Source organism: Cyanistes caeruleus, chromosome 6 (genome assembly GCF_971803275.1).
Source record: "Cyanistes caeruleus chromosome 6, bCyaCae1.hap1.1, whole genome shotgun sequence".
Lineage (NCBI taxonomy): Eukaryota > Metazoa > Chordata > Aves > Passeriformes > Paridae > Cyanistes > Cyanistes caeruleus.
Window position 1 is genome coordinate 31,296,491 of NC_141706.1, and position 25,782 is coordinate 31,322,272.

General features: G+C 40.3%; 1 protein-coding gene across 3 annotated transcripts in view; it reads right to left on the reverse strand.

Moving 5' to 3' along the window:
* Positions 1–8,494: 8,494 nt before the first annotated feature.
* Positions 8,495–25,782, reverse strand: part of INO80 (INO80 complex ATPase subunit) — a 65,042-nt gene continuing 47,754 nt past the window's right edge. For all 3 annotated transcript variants that reach the window (XM_086892825.1, XM_023928156.2, XM_086892826.1), the window contains 10 exons: positions 24,971–25,098; positions 20,500–20,594; positions 18,185–18,257; positions 16,639–16,797; positions 15,267–15,369; positions 14,613–14,701; positions 13,659–13,814; positions 12,428–12,587; positions 11,415–11,624; positions 8,495–10,471 (listed from right to left, as the gene is read on the reverse strand). In XM_086892825.1, the coding sequence (XP_086748951.1) occupies positions 10,254–10,471; positions 11,415–11,624; positions 12,428–12,587; positions 13,659–13,814; positions 14,613–14,701; positions 15,267–15,369; positions 16,639–16,797; positions 18,185–18,257; positions 20,500–20,594; positions 24,971–25,098 (1,391 nt within the window). In that variant the 3' untranslated portion in view covers positions 8,495–10,253. The remainder of the gene's footprint in view (positions 10,472–11,414; positions 11,625–12,427; positions 12,588–13,658; positions 13,815–14,612; positions 14,702–15,266; positions 15,370–16,638; positions 16,798–18,184; positions 18,258–20,499; positions 20,595–24,970; positions 25,099–25,782) is intronic.

The following is a 25,782-nucleotide window of genomic DNA, read 5'->3' on the forward strand; positions in this document are numbered from 1 at the left end:
ACAGGGCGCAGATTTCAGCAGCACCAAATGCAATTGCTTTTTAGAGCTCAAGGACTGATGCAGCATAAAAAAGTGCAGTCCCAGTGCACGACTGAGCAATGATGTGCCACCGGCACTCAGGCCAGCTCAGTACAGAATCAGTCCCTGTGCATGGGAGGAACAGGAAGGGATTAACAAAACTGATTTACAGTCAGGCTGTGGAAAAACTACACTTGCAGCAAAACTATCTGCTGCTCAAAGTCCTTAGGAATTTCTTCCTAAGGCAACTACTAGTTGCCTTGCCTTAGGTGAAAACCTCCCTGATTTATATGCTGTATTAAAATTACGAGAGAAGCCCCTTGTGGCTTTGAAGGAGCCTTGAGGCCTGGAGGGGAGGGAGGGCGGAAGGAAGTGGGCATTCTGGGCAGCACTGGGGAAGCTCTACATGTTTTGTTTACAAACCCTGTACACTTTTTGTTTGGCTTTTGGATGTGTTTTATCCCTTCTCAACTCCCTTTTCATCTCATCGTAGTGCCAGCCACACTGATGAGTGTTTATGCTTGTGAATTCCTGAAGCACAGCCAGTACCTTGAACTCTAGAGAATGAGACTGAAATAACGTAAAAGGTCAGGGAAGTTCAAAGACAGAGGTGCTGTTTTCCTAGCTGGGGACACCACACTGTTCCCAGACCACGCTGGGCTGCTCTGGGAACACAAGAACAAAGACTTCTCTCTTATGTCCTCCTGTTTACGCAGTTTTTTTGCCTCCCTCACCTCACTGTTTTAAAAAGACTCATTTCCATGAAGCTTCAATTAAACCCACCAGGGATCAATTTGGCCTAAGCCTGACAACTGAAGAAACACTCGATCGCTACCATCACTTAAAACTCCTGTCACCAAAGGAAAGGGGAAGCTTTTATCCCACTACCCCAATCCTGCTCAATCACATAGCAGGAGCAAGCCCCAGAGTGTTGCTTTGTCCACAAGCAGGTATCAGCTATTGAGGCACCTGGAAATCTCTAAGAGTTTCACTCACGGAAAGGTGACTCAGAGGGTGACTTTCGGAGAGTTTGGAGAGGAGAGGTTTCATGTACCCTTGCTGGTTAGCAAGCCTGACCTTCAGAAACATGATGAACACCCACCTGAGCTGGCTGGGCACGTGCTGGCTACGTGCAGCTCACCTGTGCCCTGCAAGCAGAGAGCTCTGGCGCACCTGCCCACACTCGGCACTTGAGCCGCGCGTCTCCGCAGACCGGGGCATCCCAGCCATGTGCACACACCATGTGCTCATTGGCACGGCACCACACCCGCCCCACTGCCCTCATTCACAGCCGAAGGCAGGCTGGGGAATGGCCTGAGCACTGGGTTTCACTACTTCCTGGCCTCAGCTGTCTGCTTTGCCTTATACTGAGGCTGTGTACTGAGGGAGAGCAACAGCACAGACAATATGGAAGTCATTTCACAGACACACATCCAGCCCACTTACAGCAATTATAACCTCGTCTACAAACGAACCGCCTGGGGGGCAACCACAGCCAGCTTGCAGATATTAAACTCTGTCTACACAAAGCATATGTGACATTTGAAAACATTTAGAAAACAAACTTTCAAAAGCAGCTTTTTATCCCCTCCTCGTCTAGACGGCGTAGCGGCCTTGCCAAACTCCGAGTCGGCACGGAGGAAGCTCATGATGCGGTGGCAGGGAGCAGCGCTGCCTGGGCCCCGGGGCTGGCAGGACAGGCAGGAGCTGCCCACCTCTGGCCAGTGCTGCCACGTGGGCTTCCATGTGTCACAGCACCAAGTGACAGCCAGTGCGGCAATTGACCTCCCAGGACTGCAGCTGGTGACTTTGTTGGAAGTGCTGGAGGTGCACAGGGGTGGGGGATCCTGTTACAGACAGCTGGGGTCAGCAGCTCTGTCCTCAGAGCTTCTACCGGTGTCATGGGCTGAAATCTCTCACTTATTCTTGTTTTCCAGTGAAGTACTCATTTCTTTAAGTAAAATTGAGCCAAAAGTACGTTTCAAACAGCTAGCAGGTTCTTTGATCATACATGAATTCATTTTAGATTATGCATACATTCATTCGTTGGTCTGCTTTATAGGAGTGTGTTTTACTTCAAGTTGTTTCTCTCCACAAACACACAATCCCATTTTTAGAGAGGGAAAGGAGCAGGAGTGCCCAGCTCCCCACAGCTATGGTAGATGCTGCTTTTCATCTTTCCTTTGACAGCAACTGTTAAGAGACTCAATTACCTCTGGACACGTTAGGCAGGAGCCAGATGAAAGTGTCTCTTGCTGCTCCAAAGCACAGTGGATTCTTGCAGCATTTCTGTCTCTAAACTACATATATATTGAATCTATTCCTGGGAATACATCCTATAATTTGAGGGCAGCTGAGCTCAGGACTGAGGGAAAAAGTAACTGTGGGACTAGGCTTATTCAGAATAAGTATCCACTATTTTTTCCCCAGAGGATTGCTGCCTCATTTCATTTGATGAGAGTATGTTAAAAATAAGCAGCAGATCAATCCCTTTTTCCCTTGCAATGGTCCTGTATTTGTTTATGCCCTGATGCACACAAATGCAGGGGGACTGTTCCCCACTTTGACTTTTCTCTGGCAAATCACTATAGCAACATCTGCCTATCACTGTGGCAGCATGGTAAGCTTAAATTCCTCTTTGTGAGACCTTTGTGAAGAGGTGTAATTTCTGTTGTACAGATGGGGAGCTGAGACATCAATAATAAGATTTTAGAAGCGTACAGTGACTTTCAAAGCACATTGTGAAATACTGAGGGATGACGTTTTTCAGAGTAGTCAGAACTGTACATTGGGTGTTCAGTGATACCATACTGGAAAAGAGATAGTGTGTGCTCCTGTAATCAGCACTACATCCTGAGGCAAACATGCAAGAGTCATCAATCCATATTCTCATGGATACTCTTAATGTTTGCAGTTGTTCAGTGAGGATGTGTGTTGCAAGTTTAGTGATTTTCTCTCAGTACTCTTAAACTTTCACATAGCAAAGCAACTAAAATTTAGGCTCAGCAGAGAAACATTTTATATAGCTTGGGGTGTTTTTGCTTTATAGGCATCACTCAAATTTGTTGCAGTATCTCAAGCTCTTTTACCTGCTAACAGTTCCAAACTGCTCACTTATGTTAATTCCTGTAACATCTCAAACATGAGATCTAGTCTAAATTAAAAATTTAAACAACATTACTTTTCCCATATGCTATCAATTATATCACTGCAAGGCCGAGTTGGGCTTCTCTAATCTGTCTGTGAATACTCTACCAAACCAGTTCTCATTCAGTATTTAGTAACTTGATTCCAGACAGACACAATGATACACAGGACAGCAAACTGCAGTGAAACCAAATTACATTAATTATACAAAATATACCTCTGATTGCATATGCTAACAGCAAGTTATCAAAGCCAGGGAAGCTACAAAGCTCATGACTGGTTGTTTCAAAATAATATAAAGCACTTCAAAGCAGCCAATAACAGGAATTATCAGGACTTCCAGTCCCAAGTCAACACTGTTTTAGAAATCTCCTTGTGCATCACAGATTCAGCATCTCAATGTCAGTAAGCTTCCAATTAGTCAATTGAAATTGATCTGAATGTCAAATTACTAAAATAGTAAGAAAAAAATAATTTGTGTGCTAACCAGATTAAATAAATATCTCAGTAAAATTATGCCTGCAAGTTAGTTACAGTAATTTCTTCCAAACTGTGAACATGCAGAGAATGATGAAAAACTGCAGTCATCTGGACAAACAGACATTATGAAGCTGAATTACTGTGTCAGGGGCCCTTGAAATCCAGAGACTGGAATGTCCCATTATGTACCTTTAGAGCTATTTCGAGATCCTCTTCAACAAAAATGGTGCCCTGCCCGTGGCAGGGGGTTTGGAACTAGAACATCTTCAAGGTCCCTTCCAACCAAAACCATTCCATAGTTCTATGAAATACTATAGTACTATGATTGTAAATAAGATCAAATCAAAGAAAAATATAGATTAAATGGCAAGAGGGAGGTCTGCAAGAATGCAGACATTGTTCAAAAAAGTGTTCACATGAACTCCATGGAAAGACCAGGAGCAGGAAGGAAAATAAGACTCAGAAGGGGCCTCCCATTAGCATCCACCAGATGCGTGGAGTAACACCCCCAAAACAGGTTTTTGGATGTTGGTTTTCAAAATCCTCTGAAGGTTCATATAGCCTGAACATCTCTCCTGTTTCCCCTGCTTGCAAAGGAAAACCTGGGAGCTTTGTCACAGACAATGAAGTGTCACTCAAGGGTGTGTCGGGCCACGTGCCATTGCATTTACTGTGCAGCAGCACGCTCCGCTGATCAGCACGTAGCTAATTGCAGTCACACGCCAAACGCTTAATGTAGTTTAAAAAAAAAACAAAGCAACATTCAGCCAGCTAAGTGTGAAATTTGCTGACTCTCCTGTTCTTAAAAAAACCCCATCAGCCTTCCATGGGCTGAGTGAAATATAGACAGGCACTCTGCGCCGCCTCTTCCGACTGACTGCAGGGAGGACAAGGGCTGCCAAAGATGACTGTGAGGAACTCAGATGGGTTTAGACCAATCCTGATATAAGTTTTAACTTGTCCATGGAGGAAAGTTACTTGAATTACAGAAGGCTGTGAATTAGAGAATAGTTGTTCCCAGCAAACACAAATGTTCTTCCTCAGCAAAGAGCTTACCTGGGAGGGGAGTTCTTTAGGAACAATGTTGAAGAACAAGTATCATAAAACCATTTGTCTATGCAGCAGCTGCAAAACTCTAAAAGGTACTCACTACGCTGAATAAAAATGAGAATTTCTGTGTTTGCACTCTACTGTAACATCAAGGGAAACTGTAACACCACACTTGAAAAGATACCTGAAGGACAACCACCTGAAAGACAGATGACATCTTACCATGGTATGAAGGGAGGGCTCCCACCTGTGATGTATTTCTTCCTAGAGGAAGACCCAGTTGAGAAGTTAAGATGTAGAGATACATCAAAGGAACTACAGGAATAGATGAGAGGTAAGATTAATAGGATTTGTTTCACCAAATAGGAGAGCATTTCTTAAACACATCTTGAGAAGAAAGCTTCTAGTTTCTTGTTATTAATAAGAAAATTTGAATAAATTTAACAAATAGTCAAAAAAATCAGTTTTGTGAGATAATCCAAAGGAGTAGTAAATTTCCAAGTAAGTTCTCATCTCTGAGCAACAGTAAGAGTTCTTGTATGATTAGCTTTATCTTAATTCATAATGCTCACAACAGGAGGTACAAGGCATAAGGGTCACACATTTGAAAGTTAACACTTTAGACAGAAGAATTTCTCCTACAAACCAAAAGCACTTTGGGCCTTAAAAGGATTTGGATAAGGTTGAGGACAGGGAGGGAAAAAAACCCCAATTGCTTGCAAAAAGAAGTCAGAGATGACAAGGGATACTGTAGTGCTCGGATGTTTAAAAGCTCACATGGTCACCTGCCAAGTACAGCAGACCTAATGGAACCAGCAATACTAACAAAGAAGGAAGAGACACTCCACAGGAAACTCAAGAAGACACAAAAGTGGTGTTCCAATGTTTTCTTCCCCTCCATGTTCCAATGTTTTCATCCCTCATTCTATCAGGGATGCTCATCAGCTGAGGAAGGAAGGAGTCATTGTTTCATACCTGAGTACTGAAACATTTCCTCATGCTTAGGATGCAAAATAATTCCCTCATATGCCCCTAGAAGAACATTCTATAAATAGAGTACAGTACAAAATGCCTAGAAGGCCTATTAGCTTTGAGAGTAACTTCACTTTTCTGAAGGGTTAGGCAGGAGCAAAGAGGAGGCTGAAGTTGGAGGAAACCCAACTCATCGTGCACTCCTCCATTTCAAGAGGCATTTGTTGGATGCTTTTCAGAGGAGCACATGCTAATATGAGTGCTACAAGAACAACTTGTTTACTCTAGAGATCTGCTGGTTGAATCTGAGAGCTGGGCCATCTGTATTGTCCTAATAGATTCTCCTGAGAGAGAGGCTGAATCATCCCTTCCCCTCTCATTCACTGCTATGCAACTGGTGCAGGCTGCAAATGAAAAATAAATCCTTCACAAATCTAGGAGTGTAAGATATTATTACCTTTATTTTAGTACGTATGTCTCAGTTATACTTCACATGCAAGCAGCATCCCTTTGGGTAATGAGCTACAAATTGTTTTCCAGCCACCCAACAGAAATTTCCAGAGGACAGCAGGGCATGTGCCACCATCCCTCCTCGAGCAGGAAGGGGAGCACAAGGCATGCCTGTAAGGCTCCCTGAGTGTTATAGTGTGTTTCAGACTAGAGTGTCAACAAAAAAAGAAAGATGGAGGCAGAAGTGAGAAGCTGAGGAGCCTGTAAGTCTATCTGGGAGCAGAAGCAGGCCAGGACGCTCCACTGAGACAAGGACAGGACATGCAGTGCAGTGGTCACAGGGCAGCACTTCCCAAATTACACTGATCCACATCCTGCCCCAGAGTGATTTTATCTATTGTGCTCTTCCTCCTCTCAGCTGCAACTGTAGCTCCTGAGCTACAATCAAAGTAGTGCAGATCCCTATTTCTGCTGCATAGAGCTTTTCCCACTGAGCTTTGTATGCCTCCCCCACTGGGAAATGCTGCTGAAGGAAATACTTTGGGGATATGGAAATAAAGCAAGATACAGCTCTAGGCAGACAGGCAGCTTTCTACAAAGGGGACACAGGACAGCAAAGAGCAGGGACATTGTGGTGAGGAAAGCATGCGACAGAGAGGGGAGAAGGCACAGAAATAACACTACATTTGGACAGTGCAGCAATAATATCCTGAAGTGAAGAATTAAAGCAGTTCCTGGTTCAAACCATCCTGCAGTAACCTGTTCATATCTTTGCAGAATAAGGAAAAGGAATTTAGGCTAAATGGAAAGGACAGCAGACTTGAGCCATAACAGGAAAGAGAAAATGCAGGCTGAGGGACACAAAGGGTGTTCTGGGGACCCTTCTGAACTAGACAACCCTTGTAGGCTAAACTACAAAAATGTGTGTGAGGCTGGGACACTACAGCACTTTTAATTTAAATAATTACTTCTCAGCACCTAAAAAAATTATCACCTTTAAATATCTTCAGTAGTAGCATTGATCAGTGAACTGTATTTAACAGTTTTGTAGTGATCAGTGAGGAAAATGCTATAATGAACTAGCATGATGAATACACAGCACTCCCAACATCCCCCAAACCATACTGACTGCTATTTGACCATTCCAGCTCAATACACAAACTCAGCTCATTCAATCATTGTGTTCACCTTTAGTAAATAGCTTGATCTCTTGGAGTAAAGTGACTTTCTCTGCCATTAATCCATATAAGTGCATAACACACAGCTGGAGTGCAAAGATGTTCAGATGAAATTACAAAGAACAAAGCTTCAGTGTACACATCCATTTGCTCTCTTCAACAGAAGTGTTCCCCAGGTATTGATCAGAAAACTACCTCCACCTTCTTAAAAAATTCCTAGTCTTTGTCACTATAGCACTACTTCCTTCCTCAAACCAAGAAATTAGACCAGGACAGCCATCACATGATTTTTTCCCAATTCCTTGATTACTATCACAGAATCTTTTCTCCTATGATACATAATACCAAGAATGTTGACCTTTAATGTCTTACAGAAATGTAACTGAATGTGATCTAGCAGTTCATTTATTTTACAAATATGTTAGATCTTCCTGAACTTCTCAGCCTGACACAAACTGTGCAAGCAGATGGACTACCACCACTTTTGCCACAACTTGTGATGTCATTTGGTGTTTCTCTTGAAGATTAAATGATTTTAAGTATTTTTATTTATGTTATGTTAAATATAGGTAATATTTTATTTTATAAGTACATTCTAAATATGTTTATACTCTCAAATACACATTTTTTATATTTCTCAGTGTTTTAAATATCAATAACTTAACCTTCCAAAAGTATAGGATGTGACAGTACATATTATATTTTTGCAAGCTTTTCTAATTTTTATTTTTTCTCTCCACTTTGGATTATAAATTAATGCAACTGTCTAGCAGTTTGGAGATCAAGACTGTGCATAAAAAAGTCCTTTTAACTCCCACTGGAAAGAAAAAAAGGAAAAAAACAAGAAATAGCTATAAGAGAATGATTTCTTAACAATCAACTGTATTGAATTCAACCACTGAAGTTCAGGTTCTGTGTAATTACATGTATTTTAGTAGCTTCTGTTTTCTTGTGACCTTCTGCACACTTACTCCAAAATAGACTATGAGGTAATCAGTGAATACAGATATGGGTAAGGGTACAGTTGTAACTGAAGAAGGTTACAAACATGATACTTGGCAGAGCACAGACACTCTAGAGCTTTACATTGAGCAGCGTTTGTCTCCAGAAGCACTTCCAGATGCACACCCCTCCATGCTCTCTCTTCCCTAATCCTCTCATTCATACAGCTACATGCATAAAAACCACAAAGACACTGATTTACATAAAATTATCTCACTCCATTTTATTTAAGATTTTCTCCTCCAGTTAGTAAAAGAAAGATGTGTCTCTCTTTATACATATGTACAAGTTCAGTTACAAAAATAGACAGCACATTCAAAGAGAAAAAAAGGCTTGGCATTTGTCTGATTCCCTCTAAATATCATATATACATGTGAATAGAAGGGGATGGGGGAAGTCTTCATGAGTTAATTAAACATCACTTCCCCCTCAATTATCCCCTGCAAATCTGTTCAAAAATCAATCTAACTAATCTCAGTTCTGCTATTTTCAGGTGTGCAAATTAGAGGCAGAACCAACAGGAAGCACTTGGTCTACACTGTAGGACGCCAGGCAAAGGATTTGGGGTCAGAAAAAAATTATAATAATAAAAAAAGAAATCATCTTCCACTGTCACAGCCCAGACCTGCAACTCAACTTGCTTCTCTCAAGGGATGAAAGTGCCCCGGCAGAACAGCCTCTTAATTCAATGTGTGAGACAGAACAACTGTCCCACACCTAAATCTCAGTGCAATGCAGACAACGCTTACAGCAAAGCAAGGGGCTACGGGCAGGGTTTGTGCATCAAGAACGGGGAAGGAGCAACCAGGGAACAAGAACATGGATGGGTGCTGGCAGCACTGCCTTCTACCAGCCTCGTGGGACACGGCTACTGCCCGCACACTGCAGTGAACTCAACCACGCCAGTATGTGTGATGATCACAAAGATGAAGGGAAAACACATTGCAAGAACAGTCAATGGGATGGCTGGGATATGAGACAATTTTTTCCCCAGGATTTGGCTGGAAGGGGGAATGGCACAGTTCTCTCTCAGGATTGTTTTTCATTGCTCCTCTCACAGCACTGTAAGCTGCAGATCCATGCTCTGCTACGGCATGGTGAGAGAAGCAGCACAAACGCCTCCTCAGCACTTCAGTTTTCCTCCTTCTCCAGATTTGTACAAATAGAGCATTATTTTGTTTCTAAGCTTTTAAGAATTCTGCACACCACAAAAATGAGAGAAATCATTCTGAACACGTTAAGTGTTCATGCTGACAAGAACTCTGAAATGCAAACCAATCACTGGCCTATGGTTTCTTCCACTGTGTGAAGCAGAGGCTGTGCTGCTGCTCTCATGAGGCCTGACAGTGCTCCCTGTATTCTGCAGCTCTGAACAGCTTCCTGACCAATGATGCTGTAAAGAGTCCACTCCCTGAAAACCACCTGAGACACCTTCCTTTGAATTTCAAGTCTTTAAAGAACCCAGAGACCCACACCAGAAGAATCCAAGAATTTTTTTTGATCACACAGCATCTTCAGCATAGCCCACAATTACTCCTGCATGTTCACTGACCAGCTGCCAGGACAGAAATGTCTTGTGACTCTACAGGATTTTCCTGGGGTTCAGATACTGATTTCACAGAACAAAATTAATGCTGGGCTCCAACTCAGGCTATAAGAGAGGAAGTATACTGGTGTGACTTCCAAGCACACACAGCTGCAGGATATTGCATGGAGTAGTTGGATGCTTTCTTACCCCAGACTCCCTTCCCTCCTTCTTGCAGTGTCTGCAAAGATAGTTTTTTGGAATACACATAATCAAAGTGCTCACATATACCACCCACTCCCATTGTGCTTTGATTTTCTTTCCACGCATGTGCTGGACAGCAGCAAGGCATTGTTAGCATGCCTTTGACTGGCAGGGTGGTCTACTCTGAAAGCCAACACAGTTCAGACAAGCTTTGGGGGTTCAATATACTACCGACCACCTGAGGTGTGGGCACCTTTGCTTTGCTTCCGAATTGAAGTTTCTGATATGAGACTGCTGGTCAGGTTTAAACTTTTGGGGGTCCCACAGACACTGTTTCCTTTGCTCAAAGGGGAGCTCAAAGGAGAAGAGGCGCTTGAAGGTCCAAAATCTGCAAGTCCGGAAGGCCGAATGATTGCTGTTTGTAGAGGGCTGCTTGCAGACATGCCTAGCAATAGAAAAGAGAACCAAATTCTACATGAGCATATTATTCCACTTGTGGTTCTTCAACAGCAGACAATGTATTAACAATCAGTCCTAAGTCTGTATTCATGACTTATGACAGTTTAATCAAGAGGGATTTCCTTAAGATACAAAACATCTTACAGTTATACCCTTGGCTATCTTCAGGTGGTGTGAAGGTGCAGCTCAACCACCATCAGTTTAGCAGGTTTTGGAATGTGATACTGTAACTTCAAACATGATGCAATGCAGGAAAACCACATGCACAGCCATAGCATAAACAACTCTATCTGATCTGTCTGAATGACACATAAAAAAATCCTCACAACTGTCGCACTGTGTTAGGAACAGCGAAGCAGTAGGACATGACTCTTCTAGCTGCATTGTCCAAGAGAGCAAAGTTTATTATTCTTAATCTTCTTTTATACACATGTTTGAGAAGGTCCAAGAGGTAAAACTCTTGTTGGTTATTAAAGCAACACATCACCATCATTGGTTAACACCCCTTGACTGTTTTCCTAAACACCACCTGCAGAGATTGTTGTCCTTTACCAAGGACTGACGATTCTTTCTTATGCTTTCTCAGGCCAGAGTGAGAAGCCCATGTGACTTAGTTTCACACAGGCTCTGTTCTCTGCTTGCTTTTTGCATTTAGTATCCACGCACGACCAACAGAAAAAAAAAACCCAGGAGGAAAAACACTTGGTATGAGATAATTCAAAGGGCAGACACAACTCAAGGTCATCTGAGGTAAAACTGGCTATCCTGTCACCATGTCATACTTTGTACTGCCTGGATCTCAGAATACAATGGACAAGACCGACAACACAACACTTTGAACCCATCTCCTGACAGGCTGCAAGCAGCCATCACGCAAGCTCACGTTGGCTGTGCTGTGGGCAGCCGGGTGCGTGCCCTGCCCCACGTACCTTTGGAGACGTTGTACCCGTAGGCTGCGTACGCCGCCGCAGAGGCCGCCGCTGCCCCGGCCTTGGCCCCTGCCATCGCCGCTGCGCTCCCCGCTATTGACTTCCGACTCCTGCCTTTCCCAGTGCCACCTTTGGAGCCGCCCTTGGGACGACCCCGGCTTCGACTTGACTGGCCTCTGGCAGCGAGAGATGAATCTTGCATTGAAACGCCTGAACAAGGAAAGAATGTTAAAACAGAGACTCGTGCAGTGTTTCCTGTGCCTCACAAGTGAGTCCAGCATCAAAGCTGCCAACCAGTTCCATTAATACTGCTCCTACGTGGCATTTACAGTAACAGGGACACTGTTAGCAAGCAGCGGTCTCGTGAAAAGAAATTATGTACAAAACTTCACTCTTCAGCAACAGTATCTTATTAACTGCAACTACTTGTATTATTATGGATGGAACCCACAGAGGTGGAGGATTCTGAGTTCTGCTTCAGGATGATGAATTTTCTTATTTGAAGATGGAGATGCAGTTATTTTCCATCTACTATCTCTGAAGAAACTCGTCAAGAACTATGATTCTACTTATTTCACTGTGGAAAACTACAGTAATTAAAAGCACTTGACATTATTTAAAATTACAATGCATTTGAAAAAATTTGCTCCAACCACCCACTGGAGAGAGAGAACTAATTATTAACTCAACACCAAATTAAAGGAAAAGCTTAGAGATTAATAGTTCTGTGGTTGTCTGTAATTTGGTAGCAAGCTTAAGGGAAGGAGAGCCCTCCATAAAACTGAAGCAAAGTTTTGAAGTAACTAACACAGAAAAGAGGTAAGTGTGGTGAATGACTATAAACAGATTTCCTATCAAATCAGAAGTAACTTTGCAATGAAAAGGCAATTATTGACCCCCAAATCTTGCCAACCATTCATATACCCTGGGTAAAATGCAGAAAACCTATCACTTAACCATGCAAGGTCGAGGTTTAATAAATGTTAATAATAAATCAAGGCAAGAGTACTGACCATTCACGGTGTCTGAAACCGAGCCAGTAATGGAAGCAGGAGAGTTTGTTGCCCTTGACTGAGGTGCTGAAGAAGCTGGATCATCCACAATCACAAGCATATCATTACTGCTCTCATCAGGAGGGATAGAGCCCATATGTAATTCACTGCTGATGGATATCTAAATGTGACGGAGAACAAAGCCATTAGCTTCTCAGGTTAGGAAAGGGTACAAAAATAGTAAGATGTTCAAAACCTATACAATCACAAGTAATTGGTACTTGTTCTTTCCCATTTTCTCTACAGTAGCAGCCTGAGCATGATACATCATCTGCCAGATCACACCACACTTTATTTACACACAGAGCAGCAGGAAAGATCTCCACTCGCTATTTAATTTCAATTCATGAAAATACATGTTAAGTTATGAAGCAAAAGACTAATGAGCTCACAGAGATTTAAGTGCATTTTCAACTGCAAAAGACAAAATAGGATTCTTAACCCACTACTACTGCTAATAAAAATCTTGATCAATAAAGGAATAGTACAATATGAAAACCCTAATTGACATGGCACAGAACAAAATACATTTGCTGCTAAAACCAATCTGCAATTCTTCACACACAGATAAGGAAAAGAAGCTGTGTGCCACTGAGAAATTTTAATTTAAATTCCAGAGGAGAAAAAACACAATAATTCAGAACCTGATGCAAGCAAGGAAGCAGAGATGGAGACATAGATGAGACTAGTGAGGGTATGGTACTTAAAAAGATACTGAAAGTCAAGGAGCTATTTGAGGGATACTGTTTGGCTCAGGAGCAGTGTTTTTGCTAGGGAAGATATTGGTATGGGAGAGGGCACATGGTTATAAATGTGAGCATGAGAAAGGCAGGAAAAAGGGACAAGAAAATAGGAAGAAAGTAAGTGGGACTCCAGGTAAGAGTGGAAAAATTTCACGGACTGGAAGGGAGAGAAGTCAGGGCATAAATTCAGTGTAAGAAAAGGGAGGTAGAGAATGAAGGAAGAGGGGAATAATGGAATGTCAAGTAACATGAGGAGCTGTAAGGCAGCTTATTAGCAGCTGTTGCATTTTCAGTAAACTATTTTCACTTGCATGGCTCACCTTTAAGACATGTCACTTCCCCACATACTCAAAGCTCTACAAGAGCTAAAGTAACAGACAGCAAGAATCCTACTAGATGTAGGGCCACAGCTGAAACAGTATGTGGGTAAAAGCAGCAATGAGTCTTACCTCACTGAAAGGACTGGGCATGGCAGAGTCTACACTAATGAAAGAGTCATCCCCATCAGCAGACAGGTTGGAGTTATCAGCTGAGGGAACAAATGGGATCACAAGGTTCATGTTCTCCTTCTTTCTCTTCCCATCCAATTCATCTTCCTTCTTCTTCTGAAATAAATGAAGTAATACCAGGAATGAAAAGGCAATAAAACAGTATGTTTTATTGTTTAAGTATGGGAACAAGCAACCCAAAAATCACAAAATCTACTGCAGTATTTTAAGTTAAGGAATGCCAAATGAAGAATTTCCCAAAACAAGTTTCTAAAGGATATGGTAACAGATCCCTTAAATGCTCCTTCTTTAGATTTCAGAAGGGTTTTTTTGTTTTTCTTCATAAAATAGCTGGAATGATGGAGTATTACTCCTACAAAATTACTTTGATTTCTCGTACCTTTTGGAGCAAACTTGAAATTCTTTACCATTACACAAAATTCCAATTAATTAATGCAAAGCCTCCCTGTCTTAAAACCTCAGAATCTTCATAAACTGATTTTAATGATGCTTTTTAAACAAACTGATCTTCCCTAGTTTCACGGAAGCCTCATAACTATATGGGTTTTATCTGTGTTTGGTATTTCCTTTATATTTCTCTTTTGTCCTTGCAGAACAAAACCTTGATAAAGTCACCAATTTAATGATCAGTTGATTATCAGGTTTGTTAGGATAGGCAGTACTTCCCTGCTTTTGAAGCTGCTAATGACTAAAATACAGGTTACTATGCATTACTTATTTTGTAACATCCCTCTTCTGTGTAAGGAACTGCCACAGACTGACTTTCAACAGCAAAGGCAAGAAGGTTAAATCATTAAGGCTGCCTTGGCATAAAATGTTTCCACATTCCCTAAGTGATTCTGAAGCTCTTCTGGCTCTGTCACTAACACAGGCAACTTCTCTGTATCAAAGTACCTTCTCAGCATATTTTTCCCTTTTACGTTTGCGTTCCTTCACACGATTTGTTTCCTCTTGCTGTCGCTTCTCTTCTTGACGCTGACGCACTGTTGGAAAAGAAATACAAACTGTCACCATTGGAAAGATATTTCCTATTCTTTTATGAACCTTACAAGAAGTTCTAATTCTAACAGAATTGTGAAGAAAAGTCAGTTGTACTGAAACTAAAACACATTGAAAGCATTACTCTATTAAAACTATTTGTTTCCAAGTCACTAGAAAGTCTTACAGGGAAATTCTTCTTTCAAGCAACATGAAAGAGTATGCCTCTCTAACTTCAAAAAGATGATGAAATACAGCACTTTTATTAATACTTTTCTTGTCATGACCTACATAGTTCTTGTCAAAGCTCTGTCATTCAGGAACAATGTAATGATCCTGAGTGCGTGCCAATAAAAACTTAATCACATCATCATGTCTCATTTTGCACAACTTCATTCAGCTCAGCAGTGATATCAAACCAGCTTGTACTAACAAGAGTTGGCAATACAAAAAGAGACAGGAAACAGAAGCTGTTATCAGCAATACATGTGTTCGTAGAGATAAAAACAAAGATTTCATAAGGTAATGAAGTGAAAACAGGGGAATTGCTGAAACACCAATTTCACATACATTTCTTTTCTAGTTCCTCATCATCCAGCAGAAGGCTGACCACCTCTTTTGGCTTCAAGGTGTCAGGTTTGAAATTACCACCTGAAATTACCATTCGTTGAATCTGGAAGGAAAGAAACAAGTGAAGAAAAGCAAAAATTAGTCAAAGCAGCCATGAAACATTTCTCATTACCCATCACTGAAAGCCAGCTGCAAAAATCATGCAAGTACATCTAAGTCAGACTTAACTAATTTCTCTATCATACCAAAGTATTTCAGAGTATAAAATACAAGAAGCAACTGAGATAGCAGAAAATTACCATCCCTTATAGAAAGCTACATTTTTTTCTGAAGTACTATGTAATAAACTACAAATTATAATAGTATTAAGTAATACACTGCTGAATAAAACAAAACAAAAATACAGCAAAAGCCCTCTCAAGTATAATTTATCCATTCAAATTTTCAAGTAACTGCACAGAGGATCATGAAGATCACTTCTTAAAGCGTGCAACATTTTTAGTCTCCTTGACCGAAAACCGTATCTCCATCATGAGACAGTGTTGCAGTTTAAGCAATTCACTCAGCCTCTTGTTACTACAACTGTATTTTAAAAAACCCAACAACTAAGAAGAGTTGTAACTTAACAGAAGAGAAAAAGCTTTAACATAAGGTAATTTCAATGATTTGGATCACCAGCAGAAGACTACACTTAATTTTCAGGCTGATTTCAGGTAACTATAGTGCAGTATCTCAAAAAAAATTGGTTTTAACAAGGGAAATGTGAATGCATTCAGTTACTGCAACATCTTGAGCAGCATCCAAGTAAGACAAAAGCCAGAAGAAACTCCAAGTACACAAAACATTTGAATGTTGTATATAGTACCTACTGCTACCAAAAAAACATTAATCTCCTTACTTATTTTCTTGCCAATAAAGTATCCTGAGGTTTAAAGTTCCTAGTACACTTACTGCTTGATGCTACAGGACATTGAGCTTTTCTGGCAACCCTCACACCTCAAATAATTTCCACTTGATTACCTTCCAAATGTCTTTTAAAAAAAATCTGCTGTTGTGTAACACAAGAGGAATCAGTAACTCTGACACAGCAAAGACAGAAGCCCTAGTCTTAAAGAAGCCTGAGTAGTTTCACTGCAACATAAGAAATAGCTTTCATGAAGTCTTACTGTAAACAATTAACTTCTTTCCAGTTCATATAATGTCACTGGACTGCTGCTGTGTTAGACACATATTTGAACAAAGACACTTCCTTTTGCCTTCTCTTCTGTCTCCCTGCAGACACTTTTTCTGTCTCTTTACTCATATTGATTGATATGTGCTTTATGATACCATTCCTGCAACTTCTTGTTCCAGGTGAGTTCCTTATTCCTACCTCACTCTTTTCCTTTGCCCGCTGTAGGATGCGTTCCTCAATGGTGCCTTTACAAATCAAGCGGTACACGGTGACTTGTTTGGTCTGACCCAGCCTGTGGGCCCGGTCCATGGCTTGCTGGTCTACTGTTGGGTTCCAATCGCTGTCATAGAAAATTACCTGCAAGGATTAACATGTTTACAGCACCTGGTGATTAAACAAACAGAAATCCAATATACTGATAACAATAAACGTTCAATTATGTTTCACAGAATTACAGCCCCACTGTCGGCTGTGTTGAATTAGCCTTGCCCAGTCCTATGAAGTCTCTTCCATTGCATTTCAGGTGAGTTCAAACTAACTGGCACTGTGAATGTTTCAACTTCCACAGAACATCTTTAGTATCTTCTTAAACAGACCTGACTGGGAGGCACAAAATTCCCAAGTTTGTTATCCCATTAAATCACTGTTGTGCAATCAATTATAGACTAAGCACATCATGGACGCATTTTAGTGTTACTTACCGCCATATCAGAATTTCATGCAAAAAGTAATACTCCGATTTTTATTCAAAACCTAGATAAAGTTTAACATTTCTAGTACTTGGACTACAAAAAACTGAAATGCCACATTAAATCCATATTGCACTATCACTCTAATATGACATTATGCACAATAAGCACAGAAACTAAAAGCATGTTAAAAAAATTTAGACAGCCAAGTAAAGTATTAAAAGTTACACAGAAAAACACAGACCTAAAAGTGCTCATGCAAGGACCCTGCCTGAGCTTCCAACTGTTTATTTCTTCTTTTAAACCCTGAAAATCCTATGGATACTTGTTTTCTTCTGATTTCTTGCAACTCCCAGCAAGATTTTTTTTTTTGATTCAGAGATCTTTGGGTTTGTGTAGCTAAAGACTTGAGGTCAAATCTGCAAGCACACCAGGTGCAGGTTAGAAGCACAAGAATAGCTGTTAATGAAAAGATGAATGGTTCATCAGTATTCCCTCCCTAATGATTAGTGGCAGCTGCTCCAGAGTGCAAATCCTTGCAATTCACCTAAATCAGTCTCGTCTTTACACCTCAGAGGAAGAAATTTATCCTTCCAGAGTAGCTGATGCTCAACTACAAATGTTTTCCTACTTTTATAGGCATTGCTTCATTCTTACGGGCACAGAAGGAAGAGTAACTGTTCCACTGGTTCCTTTGGAACTGAACCTTAGGAGCAAAGGGTCATTCATACAGTGAATGCTGTTCCATCTAAGTGTCATTTGCACCTGTAAACCCCTTAAGTAACCCAACTCCTTTCTGGAATCTGGTACTGAAATATGTGTGCAGCGGGAATAAATTTCCAACTATAACCAAAAACTGTGTACCAAAATGTCCAATACTCTACAACTTTATCATCAAGATAATACTACATTGAAAATAACAAAGTAAACAGGCTATGCAATTTCACAACGTGAATGGCAGTACTGAAATTATTGATCAGTAAGGGCAACATAGTGCCAACTTTCACACAGAATGACCGATTTTCCCACATAAATAGTTAGCAAATTTCACCTACCGTATCTGCAGCTGTAAGGTTAATGCCCAAGCCACCAGCTCTTGTACTTAACAGGAACACAAAAATATCATTCCTGTAAAGGAAAGAGATTAAACCCCCTTATTTTGTGCATGAGCAAGGAATAACCACAGATGCAATTTTTTTACCCATATGAAGCAATCAGGGCTATTTCCTTTACTCAAACAGTTCAGGACACTTTGTGCCGCTCATTCACAGGCAAGGAAAATAAACTGTATGAAAGAGTGAAAGAAGGTAATCTACAAATGAGGACTGTCTGAACATGTAAACATTCAATTCACAATAGCAGTTTATTAATCTGTATCAGAACAAACCAGGGCCTGTTTATCTTGTCCACACTGGAAATTAAGATTTCATACAGACAAAGAACAATCTATTGTTTCGCAGAACTGACCTGATGTTAAAGAAATCTTGTCTTAATGATACTCAGCTGATAAAAATAAAAGTCAAAACTGTGTAGATGCATGTTTTGTTCTAAATTTGGTGCTTTGAAGAGAACAAACAAGGAGACAAGCCTATACGTAGCATGACCAAGTACTGATGAAAACTCAAGTGGTAACAGCAAAATCAAAGTCTCTGCTAAGGTTCTGAACTGCACTGGTGTATTTGCAGTGTCAGGAGTATTTAGAAGTGGACACCTTATGGATCTATGAGCAGGCTGACACACACAAAGCAGACAGTACACTAGTAAGGACTCCAAAGACATTGACACATTGTCCTTCTCTGCTTAAGAGAAGACAGTCTGGAATGCCACATCCTTTTGGTACTACACTGTCTGAACCACTTGGCAAATGTAAAATCAGTAAAGTACCAGAAATTCTTGCTGAATGAACAAGAAGGAACTAAAACCAAGCTGTCGATCTTTGGACTTTATCCTGCTGATAACAAAGCCAAAGGAGTCAACAAGTGCCTGTTTGCTCTGAAGGTAATCCTTGGCCAGGTAATCTGCTCTCTTGTAACAACAGTGGAATGTGTGAATAGACAGTCATCCAGCTGTGAAATGCTTCTGGATATGCCATATGGGAAGGAAAGCAGACAGAGCCACAGACTACGTGATCAAGTTATCATCCCATAGCTATATATTTTCTGCACCTTGCAAGGATATCCTGCAGAATAGTTTAGTCTCAATCATGCTTTTTTCCCTGGAAATATTTCTCATAAGTAAATCGTGTATAAGAGGAACTCAACTAATGTTTTTATAGGAATTCTTGTTTAGACTGGCTGACCTATATTTCAAAGGGATTTCCTGCTGAAATTATTATTTTTCTTCAGTGGTTTTATTTGTTACTAAAAGCAAATTCTGTTCATTAATAAAACCATTTTTTTCACTTCTTTTGGTTAAAGGACCTTACAACAGAAGGTCAGGATACCAGGAGGACATCAAAATCTGCAAGGAACTTGTTTCTGACACCTGGAAACAGGCAGAAAGAAAGGTACTACATGATCCTCTCACTTCTCTGCATGTTCAAGCTCACTAGAAGACTCAGCATTGCAACACAGTCCTTCAGGGCCGTGAGCCTTATGAACCAGTGACCTGAAAGGCCTTGACTCCTCTCCTCAGCTACGATATTTTGGGACCACTAACATAAAGAATTTTCTCAAGTCTAGAATGTTGCTTTCACCCTGCAATAAACATCTATCTATGAACCTAACTCCACTGAAATAGGAAAGTGACCTTCTTACAAGCTCACATCAACACACAGGAAGGATAACCTCACTGTGAACTACCGTACCAAAATGACATCAAGCCATATCTTATGATTAAAAGAAAATTTAATAACCATAAACTCAATCATTTTAAGTAATGTGCCCTGATTCACTAATTAAAATTGTCAGGATCCATTTTGGTTTACTGAACCAAATGAATGAAATGAGGAGAGTTACCCTACCTTTCTACCTAATAAAACCCACATCTTATCTTTTGTATACTAGTTTAAGGTTTCTTAGTAAAGTATGGTTAAATGCTTTGTTTTGCAGAAAACTAGGTCACTTTCAATACTCTAGCATATGTAAGATTTTCAATCTCATCTTTACAGTGCCAATTGTCATAGCATTTAATAACCATTGGACATTTGCTGCTTTTCTACTGAGCTTCTTTCTAAGCAACAGCCTATTTGGATTGGCAAGAAGTACAATAGGTGGCTATTGTGGTCAGCAAACCACCAAGACACTGTTTCAGATAAATGAGGTCAATTTGATATAAGGAAAGTGCAGATTTCATTTATTTCCATTACATCTTACACCAGTTTCCCAGGTACATGCATTTTAGCACAAACACATCCTGCAAAATGTATTACCTGTTCTGAAAATCTGCTACCATGTCCCTTCGTTCAGAAATCTTTGAAGAGCCATCCAATCTCATGTAGGTGTGTTTCCTATAAACCATGTATTCCTGCAAAGAACATGCACCAAAAAAATACAGTTGTTCTTGAAACTGTTCAGTCTTGATTCTTTCAGAACCCCCCTACACACAATAAAAGTAGGATTGCCAATTACAACAAGGTTCCTTAAAGATCATCAACAAATGTTCTGTAAGCAACATTTGGTAATAATACAATTATTATGAAGTTAAAGCTACTCAATCATATGTTGGTTTCTGCATTTCATGTAAGAGATAAATGACAATGTCAATTCAGAGTTGGGGATACGTCTGCTGCACTGCAGAGCTGGTACATGCCTTTTCCTATAAATAATAAGTAAACAAAAATCACTAAAATGGGAAGTTTGTTTTTACAGATTTTAAATTTTTACTAAATCCCAAGTTTTTACTGCGCAAGCAAATCTTTCCAAACAAACCAACTGCACCTTCTCCCTGTTGATTTTATACCATTTGACTGGTGGTTTTAAAAACCTGGTGCTGTGTGTCTGTCCAGGCTTTATCTCAGCAGTGAAGAGCCTGTGAATCCCTTCCAAAGGAGAACACTGAACATTTCACTGGTGTGTCAGTCCACAGATCCTGCCAAGCAGTGGAACTGAAACCATTGCCTGAGACACAAATCAAATGGCGTCAGCTAGGAATGCTGTAAGCAAACGCTTTTTCCACTGAGACATTTTTCACGCTCTAAGGGTTTCAGCATTTTTTGATACCTGTGCAATTGTCAATAAAATCCAAATTGCATACAAAGCTCAAATAACCACAGAGTTTCTCTGGAAAGATATTCTCTGGGATGCTTAAACAATAGGATCCTTGCTTGGCTGACAAGATACAGCACCTACTGGTTACATGAGTTAGGTCTAACCATGCTGGTGCATGAGTCTTTTTGAGATGCTGTGAGTGCAAATGAAGACAGAAAGGAACAGATAGTGCTTTAGCAGCAAGAACTATTGGATTCATCTTGCTCCAAATCACAGTGCTCAGCAGACACAGAACTGGTGTGCTGTGAGAAGACATGGAAATTCTTGCACTCTAATGAAGCTTCTGACAGTACCATGCCCAGTTCTCTTTTTCACCTCTCCTTCAGAGCTCCTGAGCCCTTTGTGTTCTGCGGAAATAGTGAAAGAGCTGCCATATTATAAGGAAACTGAGAAAAAGACTGAATGTCCTGGGGTGACTTTATGATACTTGTATCCCCAATTGTCTGTTCTGTTTATGCTGGATATTAAGTTCTGGACCTTTAAGACTGGTTCTGAGAGGAAAGTGGGGGAAAAAATGATGCTTCCAGATGCAGAGGAAGCAAGCTGCAACATGAGGCAGATGAAAGAGAAAATTAGGTAAATAAAACATTGTGGAAATGATGAGATCCACACTTGGATTACCTCTATGAAAAAGAGCTCATGGTTAGCAGGATTTCTGGAGTACAATACAAGTTCAAAGCAAAGAACAGCTGCTTCACCACACAGGCAAACAAATCCTAATTAACTATTAATTTATTCAATTTCTATGACAGCTTTCTGTCACCAACTAAAACCAGAGATACAGAGTTGTCAGTTAGGCACTATGCCACCTTTTCTCCAGATTTGATCAATTTTTTTACTATTATCACAAGAACCTTCTCCTTTCACTTCTTTGTTACTGTCTTTATCTGCCTTTATGATGATTCAACCTTTTTATCTTGATTTAGTCTTCCCTCATCTCTCAACCACCTTTTCATTATCTGTCCTCTAAACAAACTTCAGCACAAACAGAAAACAACTTCTTTCATTCCATCAGGTGCATTTATCCTTATTCCAGACTACAGAAAACAAAGTAGGCACAAAGTACAAAAGAACAACTTATTCTACACCTGCAGTACCATCATTTATTCCCTCAGGTCTGCAAATTAGCTTTGTACATTAGCCCTTAGCTAATCATCTAACAGGTTCTGATCTGCCTCCATCCACCTCACTCTGATCAAGGTGGATACTTCACAGTAGTGCTCATATCACACAGTGCTCATATCAACTGTTCACTTTTGCCCTGAACTGGTTTTGTGCAGTACTTTCCCAAATATTAACAGTATACCCTTTCAATTCAGAAAAAAAAAAGTAAAAAAAATTCCACACTGCAATTCATACTACACTTCTCAGCAGTTCAGTGCTCTGATCACTCATAGCAATGGCATGCCTTTAGGTGAAGAGAGACCCTGATGGCAAAGATATTTAGAAGGAAATATACCTGGTCTCTACTGCAACCGTGGAAGGCATAGGGGGACTGTTCATTTTTCTAGTTCCCCACAGGGAATGATGGATTGGGGTGGGTGAAGCCTCACAGGGAGGCTTCAGTCTTACAGAGACCCTTGTATTAGACCTGCTTGAAAAATCTACCTGCCAGTCTTGTTTAGTGTAAGGGGTCACCAAGCCATCAGAAGCATCAGTCTAGGGCAACCAATGAAACCCTTGCAACAGAGCACCTACACAGGAAACTAACACCACAGGATGACCTGAGTATGGTAAGAATGCAGTGCTGCTAAAGCCAGCGCTCTTATGGGTTTCCACATTGATACTTTCTCAGGAAAATGTTTTCCCTTCATTTTATTTTACAGCCTAAATTGAGTAATCTTATGTTTTCACACAACTCATTAACTTTTGGTAGAGTACAACAAAGACATTTTACTTCATGCAGAACATAATTTGACTCCTCATCTCATGAATACAGTCTGATTCCCACTGAAACCATGGACAATTACTCTTACAGTAATTTCTCTTCTTTACAGAAGAAAGCAATCACATGGAGAAAAACAAAATCTTAAAAAGTATGAAATACACATCTTCATGAAAAAACAATACTAGAATTATAATTTATCATCTTCTGTTGAAAGAAAACAATTTTCCTCTTTGTATTTATATCTGCCATTTTATAATGGCTGAACTACGCTGCAGCTCTTCAGCTGAAGCTACATAAAACAAACATGGTTTTATAACTTTGTAAACAATGTGCTTTGTACTCTCTGCCCTGCATAGATTAGGTTAGTGCAATATAGTCCAAATACTGTTATAAAAGACATCCTGTGTTTTTTCATATTCGAGCAGGCAGATATATTTTGACAGATCAGGAAAAATTAAATATCTACAGATACACAGCTTTTGTAAGGATTTTCTTATTAACTGAGTCCTTGATTTTTAGTTTGCTTAACTTCAGCTTCTGTTACTTGGGTGGGGAGAAAGAAAAACAGAGGACTTAGTAGGTGGCTTATTTTGATAATAAAACACAAGTGTAGTTGTACATTCAAGAGATGGAATAGCAAAATGGAGTGCTCACAAGCCTTTCAAATGGAATGCTAAGAGAAAAGACAGAAGCACTCAACACAGCTTTATAAGCTTCATGGTGTAATGCACGGTATCAACAAACGTACACCATGTCCAATGTTTGCCAAAAAAAGAGGCATACAAAGCAATGCCAGGCAAAGTGCCAAAATACAGAATTGCAACCATGCAAGTTCTGTTTTTCCTCACAGCAGCAAAAACAAAATTCAGCTTGTGATTTGTTATTGAACTATTAACTGCTGACCTTAAAATACTCTCCTGTTCATACAGAACTCATGACTTAGGCAGCTATTGATTCAGGCTTCTCACTTTTTCTCTTCAGTTTATTGTGGAGAAGACAGTATCCTAGCTCTCTGATGGCACAGCTGCTCATAAAACAAAGAGGTGTTTTTTTCTTCAGAGGCAGAATGTCTGTTTTTAAATTTTGACTTCATTCCTTACTTCTTTCCTATCCCATATGCCAGAGAAGCTTTTAATGTCTACAAAACTTCTGAAGAGGAATCAGATATTAGAGGGAAATGGTAATAGTCTGTGAAATTACAAGCAACATAAACACTACAAGATTTACCACTGTTCTCCCTCTTCTTTCCAATAAAAGAGCATGTAGGCATCAAATGAAAAAGAAGGAAGCAGTTCAAACCAGCAAAAGAGGATAATTAGGCCATGCAACCCCTTGCCACAGGGCAGTGCAAATGCGAACACCTATCAAGGTGTCAAGATGCAAATGAACAACTTCATGGAAGAAGAATGCATGTTGGACTAATGAGTATATAGGAGGCACACATGGTTCAGAAACCCCTAGAACTGCAAACTGCTGGAAATTGAGTGAGTAACAGTGAATTATCACTATTCTTATAGATTTTCCCCATACCACCTGCTGTTATACACTGCTATCAGCAAAACACTAGGTTGGACCTTAGATCTAACTTTCTATGGCAGTTCTTACATTCACATATTAATGCATATACTCTGGTATAGTAACTTTATGTCAGGTTTGCTGCATCCAAATTATTGTACTTTCTCCAAAACAGTGTTGCTAAATCTCCATCTTCATAATTTGTCTTCTGTCAGCTATAGCTGTCCTACCTCCAGTAAGTCAATCATCCGCGTCATCTGGGAGTAAATGAGAACTCTGTGTCCTTGAGATTTCAGCCTTGTCAACAGAAGATCAAGAGCATGAAGTTTTCCACTGTCAGTGATCAGACTCTCTTTGTCTGAAAGGAAATAGAAGAAAAGCAGGTAACTAATAAAGCAAACCCAGATACACGCAACAAGTTATCTTCTATGTTCTCCTAGCACTTCATTGCATTATAACCTCTGAAGTAAGGAGGTGTGAGGGAAGGAACTGCAACATCCCTTCTGGCTGACACTTAAAATCAGAACAAGTTTTGTTTGCAGGGATAGGAGCATATGTATATGCTCTATGTGGCAAAATCTCATTACAGACTGATCTCAAGTATAGGCTCAATCCTTTTTTTGGACAGCCATATCCCTCAGCTAAGGTTTTATTCTGACCAGATCAACAAGCACTATATGCCTTGACACTTGAAGAAATATTTTCCACTTCACACACGAAAATGCTGTCCTTTGCACATTTGCTGCTACCTGCTGCTGAGCTTTACACTTATCCTCTGCAGATCAAACCCCTCACCTTTCCAGAAAAGAAGAACAGCTGTCTAGGTCATTGTAAAACAACAATCCCCTCACAGCAGTGCCTTGTTCTTCCCTGCCCTCTCCTTTTTTTTTCCCCTTTTGTTTTGTTTAAGAAATGCTTCCAGATGGCAATCTTTTCAGTCACTTCAGATTTTATACTTCATGTCCTCTCTATTTCAGCACTGTTCATGAAGTATTTTTCAGGAAGGAGATCTTCCTGTTTGTACATTCTGTACATAAACTTC